This window comes from Diuraphis noxia, unplaced genomic scaffold (genome assembly GCF_037042655.1).
Source record: "Diuraphis noxia isolate RWA-SAM2 unplaced genomic scaffold, SU_Dnox_SAM2 contig0001, whole genome shotgun sequence".
NCBI classification, from domain to species: Eukaryota; Metazoa; Arthropoda; class Insecta; order Hemiptera; family Aphididae; genus Diuraphis; species Diuraphis noxia.
This window is the reverse complement of record NW_028301711.1, coordinates 41,876,129-41,890,669: the sequence shown is the minus strand read 5'-3', so window position 1 is coordinate 41,890,669 and position 14,541 is coordinate 41,876,129. Positions and strand designations below refer to the sequence as shown.

General features: G+C 27.8%; 1 protein-coding gene across 4 annotated transcripts in view; it reads left to right on the top strand.

Moving 5' to 3' along the window:
* Scgdelta (sarcoglycan delta) overlaps positions 1-14,541 on the top strand; it is a 139,551-nt gene that overhangs the window by 114,002 nt on the left and 11,008 nt on the right. For all 4 annotated transcript variants that reach the window (XM_089216433.1, XM_089216431.1, XM_089216432.1 and 1 more), the window contains one exon: positions 4,852-5,293. In XM_089216433.1, the coding sequence (XP_089072559.1) occupies positions 4,852-5,293 (442 nt within the window). The remainder of the gene's footprint in view (positions 1-4,851; positions 5,294-14,541) is intronic.

Below are 14,541 nucleotides of genomic sequence, written 5' to 3'. Positions count from 1 at the left end.
AACGCTTTTATTTTTTATGTACAAATGAATCAATACTTTGTTTAAACATTTATTTCAATAACTCAGTATAGGATCCTATATTAGGACTCAGTTATCATTGCTGTGGTACTGTACGTGTGGGTGTGATTTATGCGTGACGACTGAAATATGTGAAACAAATATTTTGTTCTGATTTGTTAAACGTATATTATGTTATGGCTCATTAGAAATAATATGGCTATTAAAAAAACTGACCAGGATAAGTGTACAATAGACCCGATTTTACCAAAGCATATGTATAGCTACATATATAATATATACCTATCATAAAGCAAATTATTTAAATATTCAAATAATTTCGTAATAGTGCAATTAATGTAATGAACAGTAGTTAATTTTTGCTTTTATGGTAAGTTCTTATGGATAAGTCATTAGAAAACACGATACATTTTGTTATTAATAATTAATTATTAAATTTAAAAGCCTACAGTTATCTAGTAGTATTACAATTTAATCAACTTTGTGCCAAATGGATTGTCTGGTAGGGTAAAAATTGAAACTGATGCATCTTTTATCACATTTTTTGAACATAACCAAATAAGTATAGTTACTAGGTAGGTACATAATATATTTTATAATACTATATAATATAATATTATAAACAATTAGAAATAGAACTGTATCCTAGAATACTCTTCTCTGCAGACTCAACCAATGACACTAAATGTATTCTAACCTGCTTAGATCCTCCTCCCAAGTACTTATCTACAAATTTAAATATTGAATAGGTATGCGCATAATAATATAATCCAATTATTAAAAATGATTTTAACTTTATTTTTACTGAAATTTTGTGTGATAGTATACTGTCAAAAGCTTCACTATTATATCTAAAAAAAGTTGATAACTATTATATTTTCGTCTTGTTTAACCATATAGGTTAGGTTCACATATTTTTCAATAGGATTTTCATGTTAGTCTTTTGTTTCTGTCCTTAAATCTGTCTTATAATAATTTGAGGTATTGAAAATCTGCAATATTTTTTTATTTTTAAATAATTTATAAACATCTTTTATGATTTTGAATTTTGCAAATATTTCGATAAATTCATGAAATAGATCGATTACCTATCTATATAGATCATGAAATATATTTTATAATCATTATATATTAGTAATATAAAGCAAATCATTTGTGAATCAGTCAATGATAAGCCCTTCTTTAAAGTTTGATAAAATTTAAACATATTCAGTTTTAATTACATTTTTTAGTTGTTTTCCACTACACCTTAGCTGTATTTGCATCTCGAAAATAATAACAGAAGAATTTTTCGACTTCACTTCCCCTGCGCTGAACTATTTGAGTGAACTACCTCGACATGCTCATTATATATTATATATTAATACAATAATGTATAACAATAAAGTACCTCGTCGAATGTCAATATGCACCGCTTACCGTACTATAATACCAATCTAAGTAGGTTGATACCGCAAACAAACTGATGGCCGCATAATAATATAATAAAAGCCACAGCCACTGATAAACATATACTAATACACTGAGGAGGTAAATTATTATATTGTCTTCGATAAAGTTTGATATAAAATGTAAACACTGCACTCGAGTGGTTTCGTTTTTTTATATCTGTCATGATAGTATGGATGGCTTACCTACCGCCTCTATTTACGCCACATCATAATAATTATTAATATATTATACTGGAAAAAACATTTTACGGCAAACGTGCGATAGGGAAAGAGATATTAAAATGTTTGACTTTTATTTCAATCTTTTTCACCGAAAAATTGTCCCCCTTTCAGCATAGATTATGCATTTATTGATAAACATCCTTTACAATGGCCTTAAATATTGTGAATGGTAGAGGGTTTGTTATAACTAATATTGGATGTCTGAAAGTACCTACAAATTTAGCTATATTGAAAAAAATTACTTTAAAAATATTTGTATAATACCTCATTTTTGTTTGATATAAATACGAGTATGTACCTCAGTATTAGATTGATACAATAAACTGTATAAATGGTTTAAAATACACATTAATTAAGGTTATTTAAATAATTCTAATTAGTGTGTATTACAGCAGTGAACTGTTGAGGCGAATTATTGAGGGTGGGGTACTACCTGAAATTGTAATATAGCCATCTAAATCTCTTACCGATATTAAGTATGTTGCTTAAAAAAAAAAAAAAAAAACAATTAAAAAATATAGCTAGTGCTATGTACCACTTAAATATTATAAATACTTCAAACACTTGAAAATTACGAAAACCTTCTCGGAAAATTAATATGACCATATGGTAGATGAATCACGAATAATAATTAGATTTATATGATTCATTTATTTTTTGTTGTCATGAAAGTTTCATGTCAAGGACATAAATTTGATACGAAATGTTCAGCATCGTTGTACCCATAAAAAATTCGTATGCGTATATAATATCTAATTATACAAACCTTAATAATATATTCTTCTGTAATAATAACATATTATATACAATTAGAGTATTAAAAAAGTATTTACGTCTAGTTAACTGGTTCCTACGTCTATAATAATATTTAATGGAGCATTCAATATGAAATAACTATATACGTATCGCAAAATATCGGTTTTGCGCAGTGTTTATTGTTCGGTTATAGTGAGAGATGAGTGTGTGTGTGTGTGTGTGTGCATAACTTTTGTGCCTCTCCGGTTTCCATTCATCGCCATCATTTGTGTGTCTTATATATATATGTAGGTACATACGCATAATAGTAACGGTAAAAGGGCCACAACTAGTATTATGAAAAGGCTTTTAAAAACTCACATTCACTGCTGCTTATTACAATATATATATATATATATATAACAATGTATAACATGTATATAAGCGAGTGTTGGCGGGTTGTTGGCAAATATAACGACTATACAATATTATACATCGCGAGCTATTCGACCACCGCCGCCTGCACACACGGTCCATCCGTCTTCATCGACTCCTGTATCGACATATTTATAATAACAATATAAATATATATATATATATATATATACCATTGGTTGACCCCACCGATAATAACATATATATATATATATATATATATACAAGTATATTTTTCCTTACTCTCACACTTGCGTATTTTTTGTGTGGTCTAAACAACCTTTTCCACTAAACACGTGCGCGGGCATGTACCTACATAATAATAATAATAACATATAAGTACATAACGTAATGTATCGATGCTATTAAAAAGAAAATCCCAAACCTCCCGCCGCAGTTTCCGCTGATTTTTTTTTACACTGCAAAACGTCACGTCAAAGAGGGAAAACGTAAATGCGAACAGGGACAATAAAACTCTCACTCGACCACTTCGGCCCACAGACCATCCGAAGACTTATATATTCGCGAGTATTAAACCCATAATCCATTTTACATAATATATTTTAATATAATATTATAATAATATTACGTGTGTATCGCGCGTATTGTGCACGTGAGCTGCTACTGTTCGTCAGACCGGCAAGCTATAAGAGATGATTTTCTCGATCCCCGAGTCCGACTATATTATATAATATATGTGTAAATACTACAACTATACGCACATAGGTACCTATAACATATATACATACAATATTACATAACATACGGTCCAAGTGATCATATACATTATATACATCGTGGTTGTAAACGACCTGCGCCGATGGTGATTGATCGTCGCCAGAGACTTACACTCGTCGACGACCATCGCAAGACGATGATTGAATGCATATTATATATATCGCAGCATGCCTATATAACTTTCTTACGTGAATATTTATCATATTATTATTGTATTTCCTATCTGTTAGTCGATCGTACGTGGTTAGACGTAGTATTTTATGTATCTATCGCACTCGTATACAATAATATACATTGTTCGTATATCAGGACTGACTCTAAGAATTTTCATCTATATCGATGAGTCTGATAGATAATAATATGTAAGTACACTGAAACAGGTGGTGGATAAGATATGATTATACTGAATAATGGGATTATGTCGTCATAACAATGATATATAGTGCTATAGAACTGAAAAGCTTCGCATTCAACGGCATAACTATGTATTTTTACCTATATACATAACCTATCTCGCATATTTTGTACTATTCTCATGATTTTTTTTTTTTAATTTGAAACTTGAGCGTGATGATATTAGTAAAAGGGTGACGTATAATATAACACTTGAAGTGGAATTATTGAGACGTAAAAATGAATATTTTTTTATTTTATTTTTTTATTTATTAAAAATTAAAATGTATCAATATATTACATGTTACAACAAGTTAGTTATAAATAAATAACAATAACAATAGCAATTTAATTTAGAGTTATATATATAATAAATATACTGTGTGTTTGTGTTATTGATGTACGGAATATGTGGTGTGTGTGTGTGTGTGTGTGTTATGTGAGTAGGAGTTATAGGGAGTGTTATTTTGTTTATTAGGGATGTTAAAATGAATATAAAATAACTATATTTTAGTGTAAAAGTAACGACTATCTGAATTAGCAATATTTGAGAGAGACTGTAATTTTCTAAGGAAATTTAAAATGTATATAATATTATAAAGTTGTATTTTTTTATGTATTTTGATACCTATTTATATCCAGGAATAGTGTATAATAACATGTTGGTGCACCAATAACAATATAATATCATAAAACATATTACATAATATATAAATATATAACTAACTATGCTAATCTAGACTATAACACCCAATAATCTATGTCTAACACCGTGTCAATTCCCGAAATATTTTTAATTTCATAAATGTCATTTTATATTGAATTACATTTCGTATAATTTCATGATTTTTGGACACAGGAGGACCGGAACGTCAACCATAATGGACGACTACAACTACGGTAACGGTAACGACGGCGAAGCGAACGCCACGACAGTCGTCGTTGGTCACCGACAGTGGCCCGAGTCGTCGGCGGACATCGTCGAGTACGATTCGTCAGCGGTTGCAGACTCGCCGACGCCGCAGCAACAGCAACAATTTTTACTACCTCATAATCAGCCACAGCAACATCATCAGCACCTGCAGCAGCAGAATCCCGGTGCCACGGTGTCTGCGTACGATCCGAATTCCGGCGCCGGCCATCGCTCCACTCAAGTCAATCACAACTTATCGGCTGGCGGTAAGTCCATGGCTAAGTGGAAGACTCGCGCCCTGTATATGTTTCTCGCTTGTCTGCTGGCCGTCGTCGTCGTTAATCTTACGCTCACCCTCTGGTTCATCCGTGTTACGCAGTTCACATCGGTAATTATAAAATTTTTATAACTATTTTCATACGCGTAGATGCGCTTAAAGGTGAACAACAATTCATGAATTTTCTAACTTGAATGTTTTCATATTGTGTTACACGAAGTCCAATGTTACACGTGTCCCTCTAAAATTATCATCAAAGTTGATTTTATATTACTATGTACCTACTAATGATGTATATATTAGATTTTTATGTGGATAATTGAGGTGCTTCGCACAGTACTTCGATTTTTGTTCAAATGCTCTTATCCAAACACACTTTACTTATTTTAATATATAATGATTTAATTTAGACTAATTAATTTATATTATAAAATATGAATTTATTATATCTATTCAACGTAGGCGCACGTTAGTATAATGTTATAAAGCCATTTAACATGCCACTTAGAAACATTTTCGTGCTAAAATGTGCACGTAATTTCATTTCAATCAAACAGCTGACAGTATAATAACAGTTTCTGTAAAATAATACACAAATAGCTATCATGTATTTGATTCACTAATGATAATTAATAAGTATAGAAATATTGATGGTTAAATGTTTAAATGTATAAATGTTTTAACGCAAATATAATATACATATACCTACGTGTAGTATGAACTAGTGTTTTGTAATATTTTATCATGTTTAAGTATTGCAGGTAGTACATTCGTTATTTTGAGGAATGTGTATGAAATTTTATGTTTGGAACATTCTGAAAACAAAAATACTCTCAAAATGAATTTACTTGCTTATATATTTTTATTTTTTTTAATTAAAAAATAAACACTCGAGGTGGTGCCTTAAGTGCCGAGATAACGATGATGTAATGGTCGCTACGGTGTCCTAAAGTTTTTTGATTGCTTATATTACGCCTATTTTATAATATTACATCGCCACGAATATTGTTTAATATTTTAATTTGTCGACAAAAATTGCGTCTTTGAGCCTAAACCACGTTTGTCTATACCTATATCTAACAGATAACTTTGGCCAAAACAGGCAACTATATTGTTATATTCAGACATAAAATGTTATCACGTGGTCTGCTGTAGAGTAGCGAATTAAATCCACTTAGAACATAATATTTCGTTTTTATACGTATTACGTATTTATAGGGTTCTAAATTTGAAATATTATGTACACTTGGAATGACAACAATTTTTTTTCTCTTAAACGTTTAATATGGTTATGGATAATTAGAAAAATTCGTTGATTTCACATAGACAATTTCTGTAACGAATGACTTATCTATTGAGATTTATTACCATGTGAAATATGAGGTAAATATTAGGTACAATATTATTGGTTAATTTACCTTTTATAAATTGGATATTATGTTCTTAGTTTTTTTTGTATACCATACAATTAATCTAATTTTAAAAATGTTCTATTTCTTTGAGCATATCACTATAATTTTAGATTCTGAACGAAGTGATGAATGTATTGATTTTACAATGATGTGTTTTTTTTTTTTTTTTTTTGTGTCTGTGTACAGCATAACTAGTCGAAATAATGCTTCGATTTCAAACTTTGGGGGTGGTTTCCGATGTAAAATTGAAGATCCTTGGTGCATTATAGAGGTCAAAAGTAAACATTTTCCAACAGTTTTCAAAAAAATCGAGAAAAACAAAAAAAAATGACAGAAAAACGGGAATTTTTACGCAAAATCAGTTTTCGACCAAATCGATTTTTTTATATGGTTGTAATTCAAAAAATAATCACTTTAAATACTTAAAATTTTCACCAAATGTTTATGTTAGTGTTATCTATATGCAGTTTAATTTTCAAAAATTTTTGACTTTTTTTGAGTTATTAATAGACCACTGAAATTTACACTTTTTTTGAGAATTTTTTTTTGAAGTGTCGGTAAAAAAATGTTGGACGACCAAAAAAACTTGAAAATTTAATACAAGGTTCCTTATGAGTTTTTCTTATCGTAGCTAAAAAAAATTAAAAATCGTAAGTCACAATTTTTTTTAATAAGCTTTTATAGTTCAAAATTTTACGAAATCTGTCGAAAACGCGAAAATTTGCAAGTAATTTTGAAGTTGAAAAATCATAAAATTTTTTGCGTTTATAACTAAGGATTAAAAATACAACACTAAGTTCTCCATAAGTTTTCCTTCAAGTAGCTATAGAGAAAACTCGAAGTATCATTATAGAAAAATTTTAAGTGCGTTTGAATTTTAAATTTTTACGATATAGCGTAACGATAACGATTTTAAATATTTGTTATTATTCAAAAAGTATAAGTCCTAGATACTTGAAAATTTTACCAGTTATTAGGATTGGTATTTTCTTTACATGATTAAATTTTCAAAATATTTTGACTTTTTTTGAGATATTTATAGACGACAGAAATTTTCAATTTGTCAGAAAATTTTTTTTTGAAGTGTCGATAAAATTTGTTTGGCCCAATCAAAATACTTGAAAATTTAATACAAAGTTTCTCATAAGTTATTCTTATAGTGATTAAAAATTTATAAGCATACATAGGCGCAATTTTTTATTAGCATTTGAAGTTCAATTATTGACAAAAATTTATCAAAACCATGAATATTTGCAAATTATTTTGAAGTTGAAAATCATAAAAAATTTTGTGTTCATAACTAAGGATTAGAAATACAACACTAAGTTTTCAATAAGTTTTTCTTCAAGTAGCTATAGAGAAAACTCGAAGCGTCATTATAGGAAAAATGTTTTGAGTGTTTGAGTTTTAAATTTTTATGAAATCAGGTATATGTATATCTATTATAATATAAGGTATTATAAATTATGATAACTACATGCAATGATTTTGGAAAAATTGATTAGCCATGCCTTATGCAAAATACGTCTTAATTGATAAATAAAATATTTGTTTCAAAATGGAATATATGACAATATTTAAATATAATATATCCTAGACTGACAAATCATCTCCGTTCAGAATCGTTTTTCATATACAATGATACATATCATTGAATTCAAATCTAACCTACCCTAGTCAGAGGTCTACCCCACCCCCTAATGTACAGCAGAGCGATACCCACTTTCCCGCTTTTTTATGTATTATAATAAACATTTTTTTTTTACCTACATAAATTTAATATGTCAAGAAAATTAATGTTATCAAATTTTAAAACCTTATATTAGTATCAGTATTTATGACGTTATATGTTCCACTTGTAGATAAGTTGTTAACTACCACAAGTCATAACAGTACAAAAAGCAGGGAAACGTTCCTTGTGGAACATACCTAAAAGTTCAAAAAAATTACTCGGACGTTTTCTGCCATGTGTTCCTTTTAACTAAATATGTGTTAACTGTTTAATTATGACTATAAACAAAATAGGTATATAGGAATCATATTCTCTGAAATACCACTAAGGAACCAAATATGTGGAACTACGCACTTCAAAATTTTTAAAAAAAAATGCGTAACAGCGCAAAATATAAATAGCTATAAAATAATATAATATAAAATTGTAAAACTTTCATAGAGTATTAAAAATAAATCTTTTTCGAGTCTTGTTGTAAGTATTAAACTGTTATTCGAGATGGCAATCAAAAGCGTTACGTTATATTGTTTTTTTTTGTATTTGTACAATATATTTATTGGAATGTGCTATTGACTTCAAAAACAACTTGAAAATAATTTGTCTCTGAAAATAAAAGTCATATCGTTATTGGAATTAGCATGTATCGAAAAAAACCAGTACTTTAAGAAGCAGATTCTTATAAGATAAAAATAAAAAACTCATCTTTTAAAGATTGATATAATTGTTTACAGCTAGTATTTCTCGACACTTTACCGTAATAATCAGCTTTAGGTGTTTGATTTTATTAGATTAGTGATGTTTTGTTTTTGAAATGGTGATACCTAAGCACCATTGTTCAATCGATTCCGATTGGAGACATTTTGCTACGTTAGTGATTGATACATAGGTAAATACCTATAGCATATGATTGCTGCATCGAAAAAAATTAAATATTTATATTACATAAATACATTTAAGTATTATAGTTGCTGAACCTTATTTTTTAGATTTAATTTTTTTCAACAACAATATACAATTTTAATTTATTATTTTAAATCAGAATATATGTCAGACTTTCGAAGTATGCACTTCAATGCACAAAAAAATATATTTTAAACTATATATATTTTATATATTATATTTTAGCTTGTGATTTTTAATATTTTAATTCCAAACAAACTGGGGAAGTACCTACCTCTAAAAATGTTGGACCACTATTACGCTTGTATAAATTTGTAATATTTATTGATTATTAAATTGGTAGGTACTCTATAACTATTTAGATTTTTATAAGTATTTAGGCATACTCCAAACAATACTCTGCTTCGGAATATTAAATTAAAAATATATGCTGATATGTTGTCATAAATAGCTGTGAAACAAAATTAAAGCTATAAAAAATAGTGAAAAATATAAATTGTTCAACAATTATTTTAGTTGATATAAATTTAAAATTTATAATTTTAAGAACATTAATATTTTTGTAAATAATGAATTATCTCTGATATAATCACATATTTGCTATGATATAATAAATTAAACATTGCAAACAATATAATTTATATTGCGGGCGCTCAAGATTTAAATTCACGGAAAGTCCGTTATAGATCCTTATACACAATTGTTGAACAATCGTTATTGAAATGTACACGTAGTTTAATGAAGCGGTCGTGTGCAAGTAACAGTCGTCGGTAAACAATTGAGAGGTGTCGTTTGGCGACAGCTACAACGTGATAATAATATGCTGTCCTAAGCATTCAGTTAGTGTTGTCAAATGTTCAAGGTATGCAATACCATAGTACTATTGTGTTTTAGATTTAAACACGTTTCAATGTTAAGTTGTAAGTTGTAAACTGGTTCGAAAAAAAATAGGACAGTATTATCTATTATAATATTTTCAGTTAGTTACTTTTAAGTAACGAAGTTAGCAAGTAAATAATAAATTAACATAAATAAATACTTACTTACCTTACTTACTTGATTTCTTGCTATAGGTTCTTAAATAAAACTGTGAAAATCAAAAAAATTTAAATTGTAGGTGACTTTTTTTTTATTTCCTGGTTATTGATAGCCGGCCATAAGTAGAAATAGTGTTTCAATTTGATTAATAGGTACATGTCACAAAAAACTTACTTGGAAAGCTATAATTATTAATAGTTAATAAATAATGTAGGTGTACCTATAAGTATCTACTACTTACTGTACGAAATAAATAATTTTTCAAAAAATATTAAAAAGAGGATTATGGTGAGTTATAATCTAAAATAATATTCCTATATATAAGGTATATGCATTTATTCCGTTAAATAACTTTTTTTTTAAATATCACGATACTCAAGAAGGTTTAATGCGTTATATTTTAGAATTAACATGTCAAAAAATTGTCCTTTCTCAGTAAAGTTTTAATAAAATTTCGTAACGCATTACAAACAAAATATTAACGTCGTTTCATTAGCGAATTACTTTAATTACGATAGTATTACTTAGTGTAACAATCAACCATCCATTTCTAAAAATTTTAATCAGTCGTACTATTTTTGTTGATAACTTAGTGCACACGCGTGGGGTACCTCTTTAATCCCCTTCAAGTATATATAATTATAATAATTTGAAACTTAAAAGTATATTAAGTGAGTAATTTTTTGAGAACGGGGGAAGAGGTTTGAGGCTGGCTTCAAAAATATCTTTCAATGCATCAAATATTATTTAATGAAATTGAATAAACAATAAAGATTATATAGTTTATTTTAGAATTTAATACTTTTCACTGACATCTTGAAATTTATGTTTACTCTACTATTATAATTAATGATCGATGTAAATTTAGAATAAAACTCTAAAATTGTTTTTAAAAAATCATGAACTATCTGAACTATCATTAACCAAATCGGGTTCACATGACCATTTAAAATTTCTAATAAACACGAACTCTAGGTTAATACTATATTATATATTTATATATATATTTTTTTTTTTTGTCTATAATACACTTCATTAACAACGATATAAAATGTCCCGATATAAAATAATAATTATGTATAGTGTTATATTTAATACGGTAATAATTTGTAAAAATCAGATTTCAAAACAGAAATAATTGAGTAAGAAAAAATTGGTGTCGGGTATTATAATAATATTATGTCTCATGAGAAATATCCTTTGTTTTCTAGGTTATAGGTCACGTACTACGGAGGCGTGTCAATCGCACGAAAACATAAATTAATAATTTTCAACACGACGATCAAAATATTATTGATATACATTTTTGCAATTCAAACAAAACATAAAATATTTTTCGTTCAATGACTCGGTAGGAAACCGTTTATCCCGCCTCACCTAACATTTCACACTTGATATAGTTATTGTATGCACCACTTAGCTACCAGAGCCCTGCTATATAGGTACGCATATTGTGTATTATGGAGAAAGAGTGGCCACGAGAGTTAAATACGTCGAAAAACACATTTTTAAAAGCTTCGATTATTTCATTCGTGTTCCTATATTATAAGGGAGCTATTAAAATCATATAATATTATAACACGTTCAGCGGCTAAATTTAACACCTGTTCGCTAGCAGAACGGTTCGTATATTCGCGATATATGGGACCGACATATTAATTTAGTCTTTGCTGGGCTACAATTTTTTTAATTAATTTTAGACCTGTACCATATGTCCATATACCTATATACGTGTACTATAGTTAACACGCACACCAACCGGCCGTTACGAGCCGAACTTTTCGAGTTAGTATAAACTTTGACAAGTAATTTTCCTACATTATATGTTTCACGATTTCACATGTAATATAATATATGTATAATATATTGCATAACACCGTGTTATTATAATATACGTTTTCTTCGTATAATTTCGTATAAGATAAATCATCACCGCGTAGTGAATATTAATAAATTACAAAATATGAAATACATTATAATATTTTTAAAACACGATACTCAGCAACGGTTATAGTCATATGAATTTTCTTAAAACACCTCGTATGGACAACATTAGATAACATCAAATAGTAATGAATAAGATTAAGTGAACAAATTACTTTTTCGTTTTAAAATTAAAAATTATCTATTATATTATCAATTACACCTAAATGGGAGACCAATACTATTCATTCATCAACACCCAGACCAAACCGCTGGGTCTAGAGACTTGAAATTTGTTACAGAGGTTCTTTAAGTAATGCAGGGGTGCACTAAGCTAGGATTTTTAAAAATCAACCCCTACTGGGGTTAAAAAAAGGTTAAGAGTTAAAAAATGAAAAAATCACCTAGCCGGAACCACTAAAGATATGAGTATGGAATTGTGTCAGTAAGTTCATTTTATAAAGTAAAAACTCACCAAGATAGGAATTTTCAAAATTTGACGGGTTAAAAAGGTTATATTATAATATAAAGAAGAAAAATTGTTCGTTTGATCGGTTTAATCTCTAGAACTACGTATTTAACTGATTTTAAAACTATATCATGATAAGTTGCCCTTAATATTTTTATTGTGATTTTGAGATTTTTTTATAGAAATAATAATAATATTAAATATATTTTTGTGTATTTTATAGTCGCTATTAGTTATATAATATAGTATGAAAGAATAAGAAATTATCAATTTGTTATTAGGTACAAATTTTAAAAATTATTTCAACTTTACAAAGCTAAAAATGTGATAAAATATTATGATTGAATATACTTTTAGTCCTGTATTTTAAATTACTGTAAAAAATCTTTTATGGAGATTAAGATAGAGTAAGTCCACGGGAATTGTACATGGGAAGTTTTGATCATCACATTATAAACGACGAATCGACCAACAATAATCGCAATAATCGATCATGCGCAGAAAAGTATATAGTTACCAAATAGTTTTAAGCAAAACAAATAAATGTTAAATAAATTGTTAGAAATAGAAGCAGCCTTTCGTGACTCCAACGAAAAAATGAAGAGGAAAAGTTACCCATGTAATGTATGTGACAAATTGTTTTGTACAAATAGCAGCTTAATATCACATCGACGCACCAAAATGGCGAAAAACCGTTCGAGTGCGTTGTGTGTGACAAATCATTCACTATAAGCTACAATTTGATGAAACATAAACATGCGCACATGGGACTTTGATCGGTTTGATCAAATATCTAAGATCCAAGGATCATATTGAAATAGAATAAATCATGTTAACATATAATGTTTGCACTGATAACTTATTGCGTATGTTATATTTTATGATGAATATATTATTTAACACTACGTTTATTTATTATTTTGTCATTTATTTAATTATATAAACTTAATTCATACAATCAGTCTTGTAAAAAATACTTATACTATAGTATTCGAATAAAATAGTATTAAAAATACTATTATAAATAAAGTGTATTTTACGAATACTCTTTAATATTTGAATACAAATACAAGTATTTATTTTTTTAATTGTATACTATATAACATATATACAATGTAAATTGCATATCAGCATAGGTACCTAACGATATTATGTTACTACTTACCATAGATTTTAACAATTTGAAAAAAATAACATGTCTGACTGTTTAAACGTAAATACATATTCAGATATTTTAATTATATTGACACAATTAAATTACAAAAATAAATAAATAAAAATTTGTATTAACCACTAGTATGGAATTATTTAAAAAAATCTAATACAGAGCCCATATAAAATTGGATGTATCATTTTTAAAATTTTAAACCTTAAAATTGCCTACTTTTTTATCAATATTTTTCTGTTTTTAATCTATATTGTTTTATTTTATATAATTTTATAGCCCTGTCAATAAGATTACAATTTATCATTGATACTCCATGCTCATGGTATTAATAAATATAAAATTACATTGTTAGAGTTAAGACTTACAGAATAAGGTGATATTATATTATTTCAACGAAAATAATATTATTTTTATTGATGTCAAATTGTTGTGAAAAATATTTAATAAAACAAACTTTGTGGTATTTAAATACTAATATCTAAAGTATGTTAAAAATACTTTTAAAAATTATTCAGAATACTTAAAACATACTTTAAAAAGTATTTTAATACAAATATTCGAATATTTTACAAAACTTCATACAAGTTATTCTTACAACATATAGACAGCATGATAAGCTGGATAGAGATAACAATAACTATTATCACTTATTATTATCTAAAAATGCTGGCCACTAACTAGTATAATATTATAGTATACTTACATGCACAGGTTTAA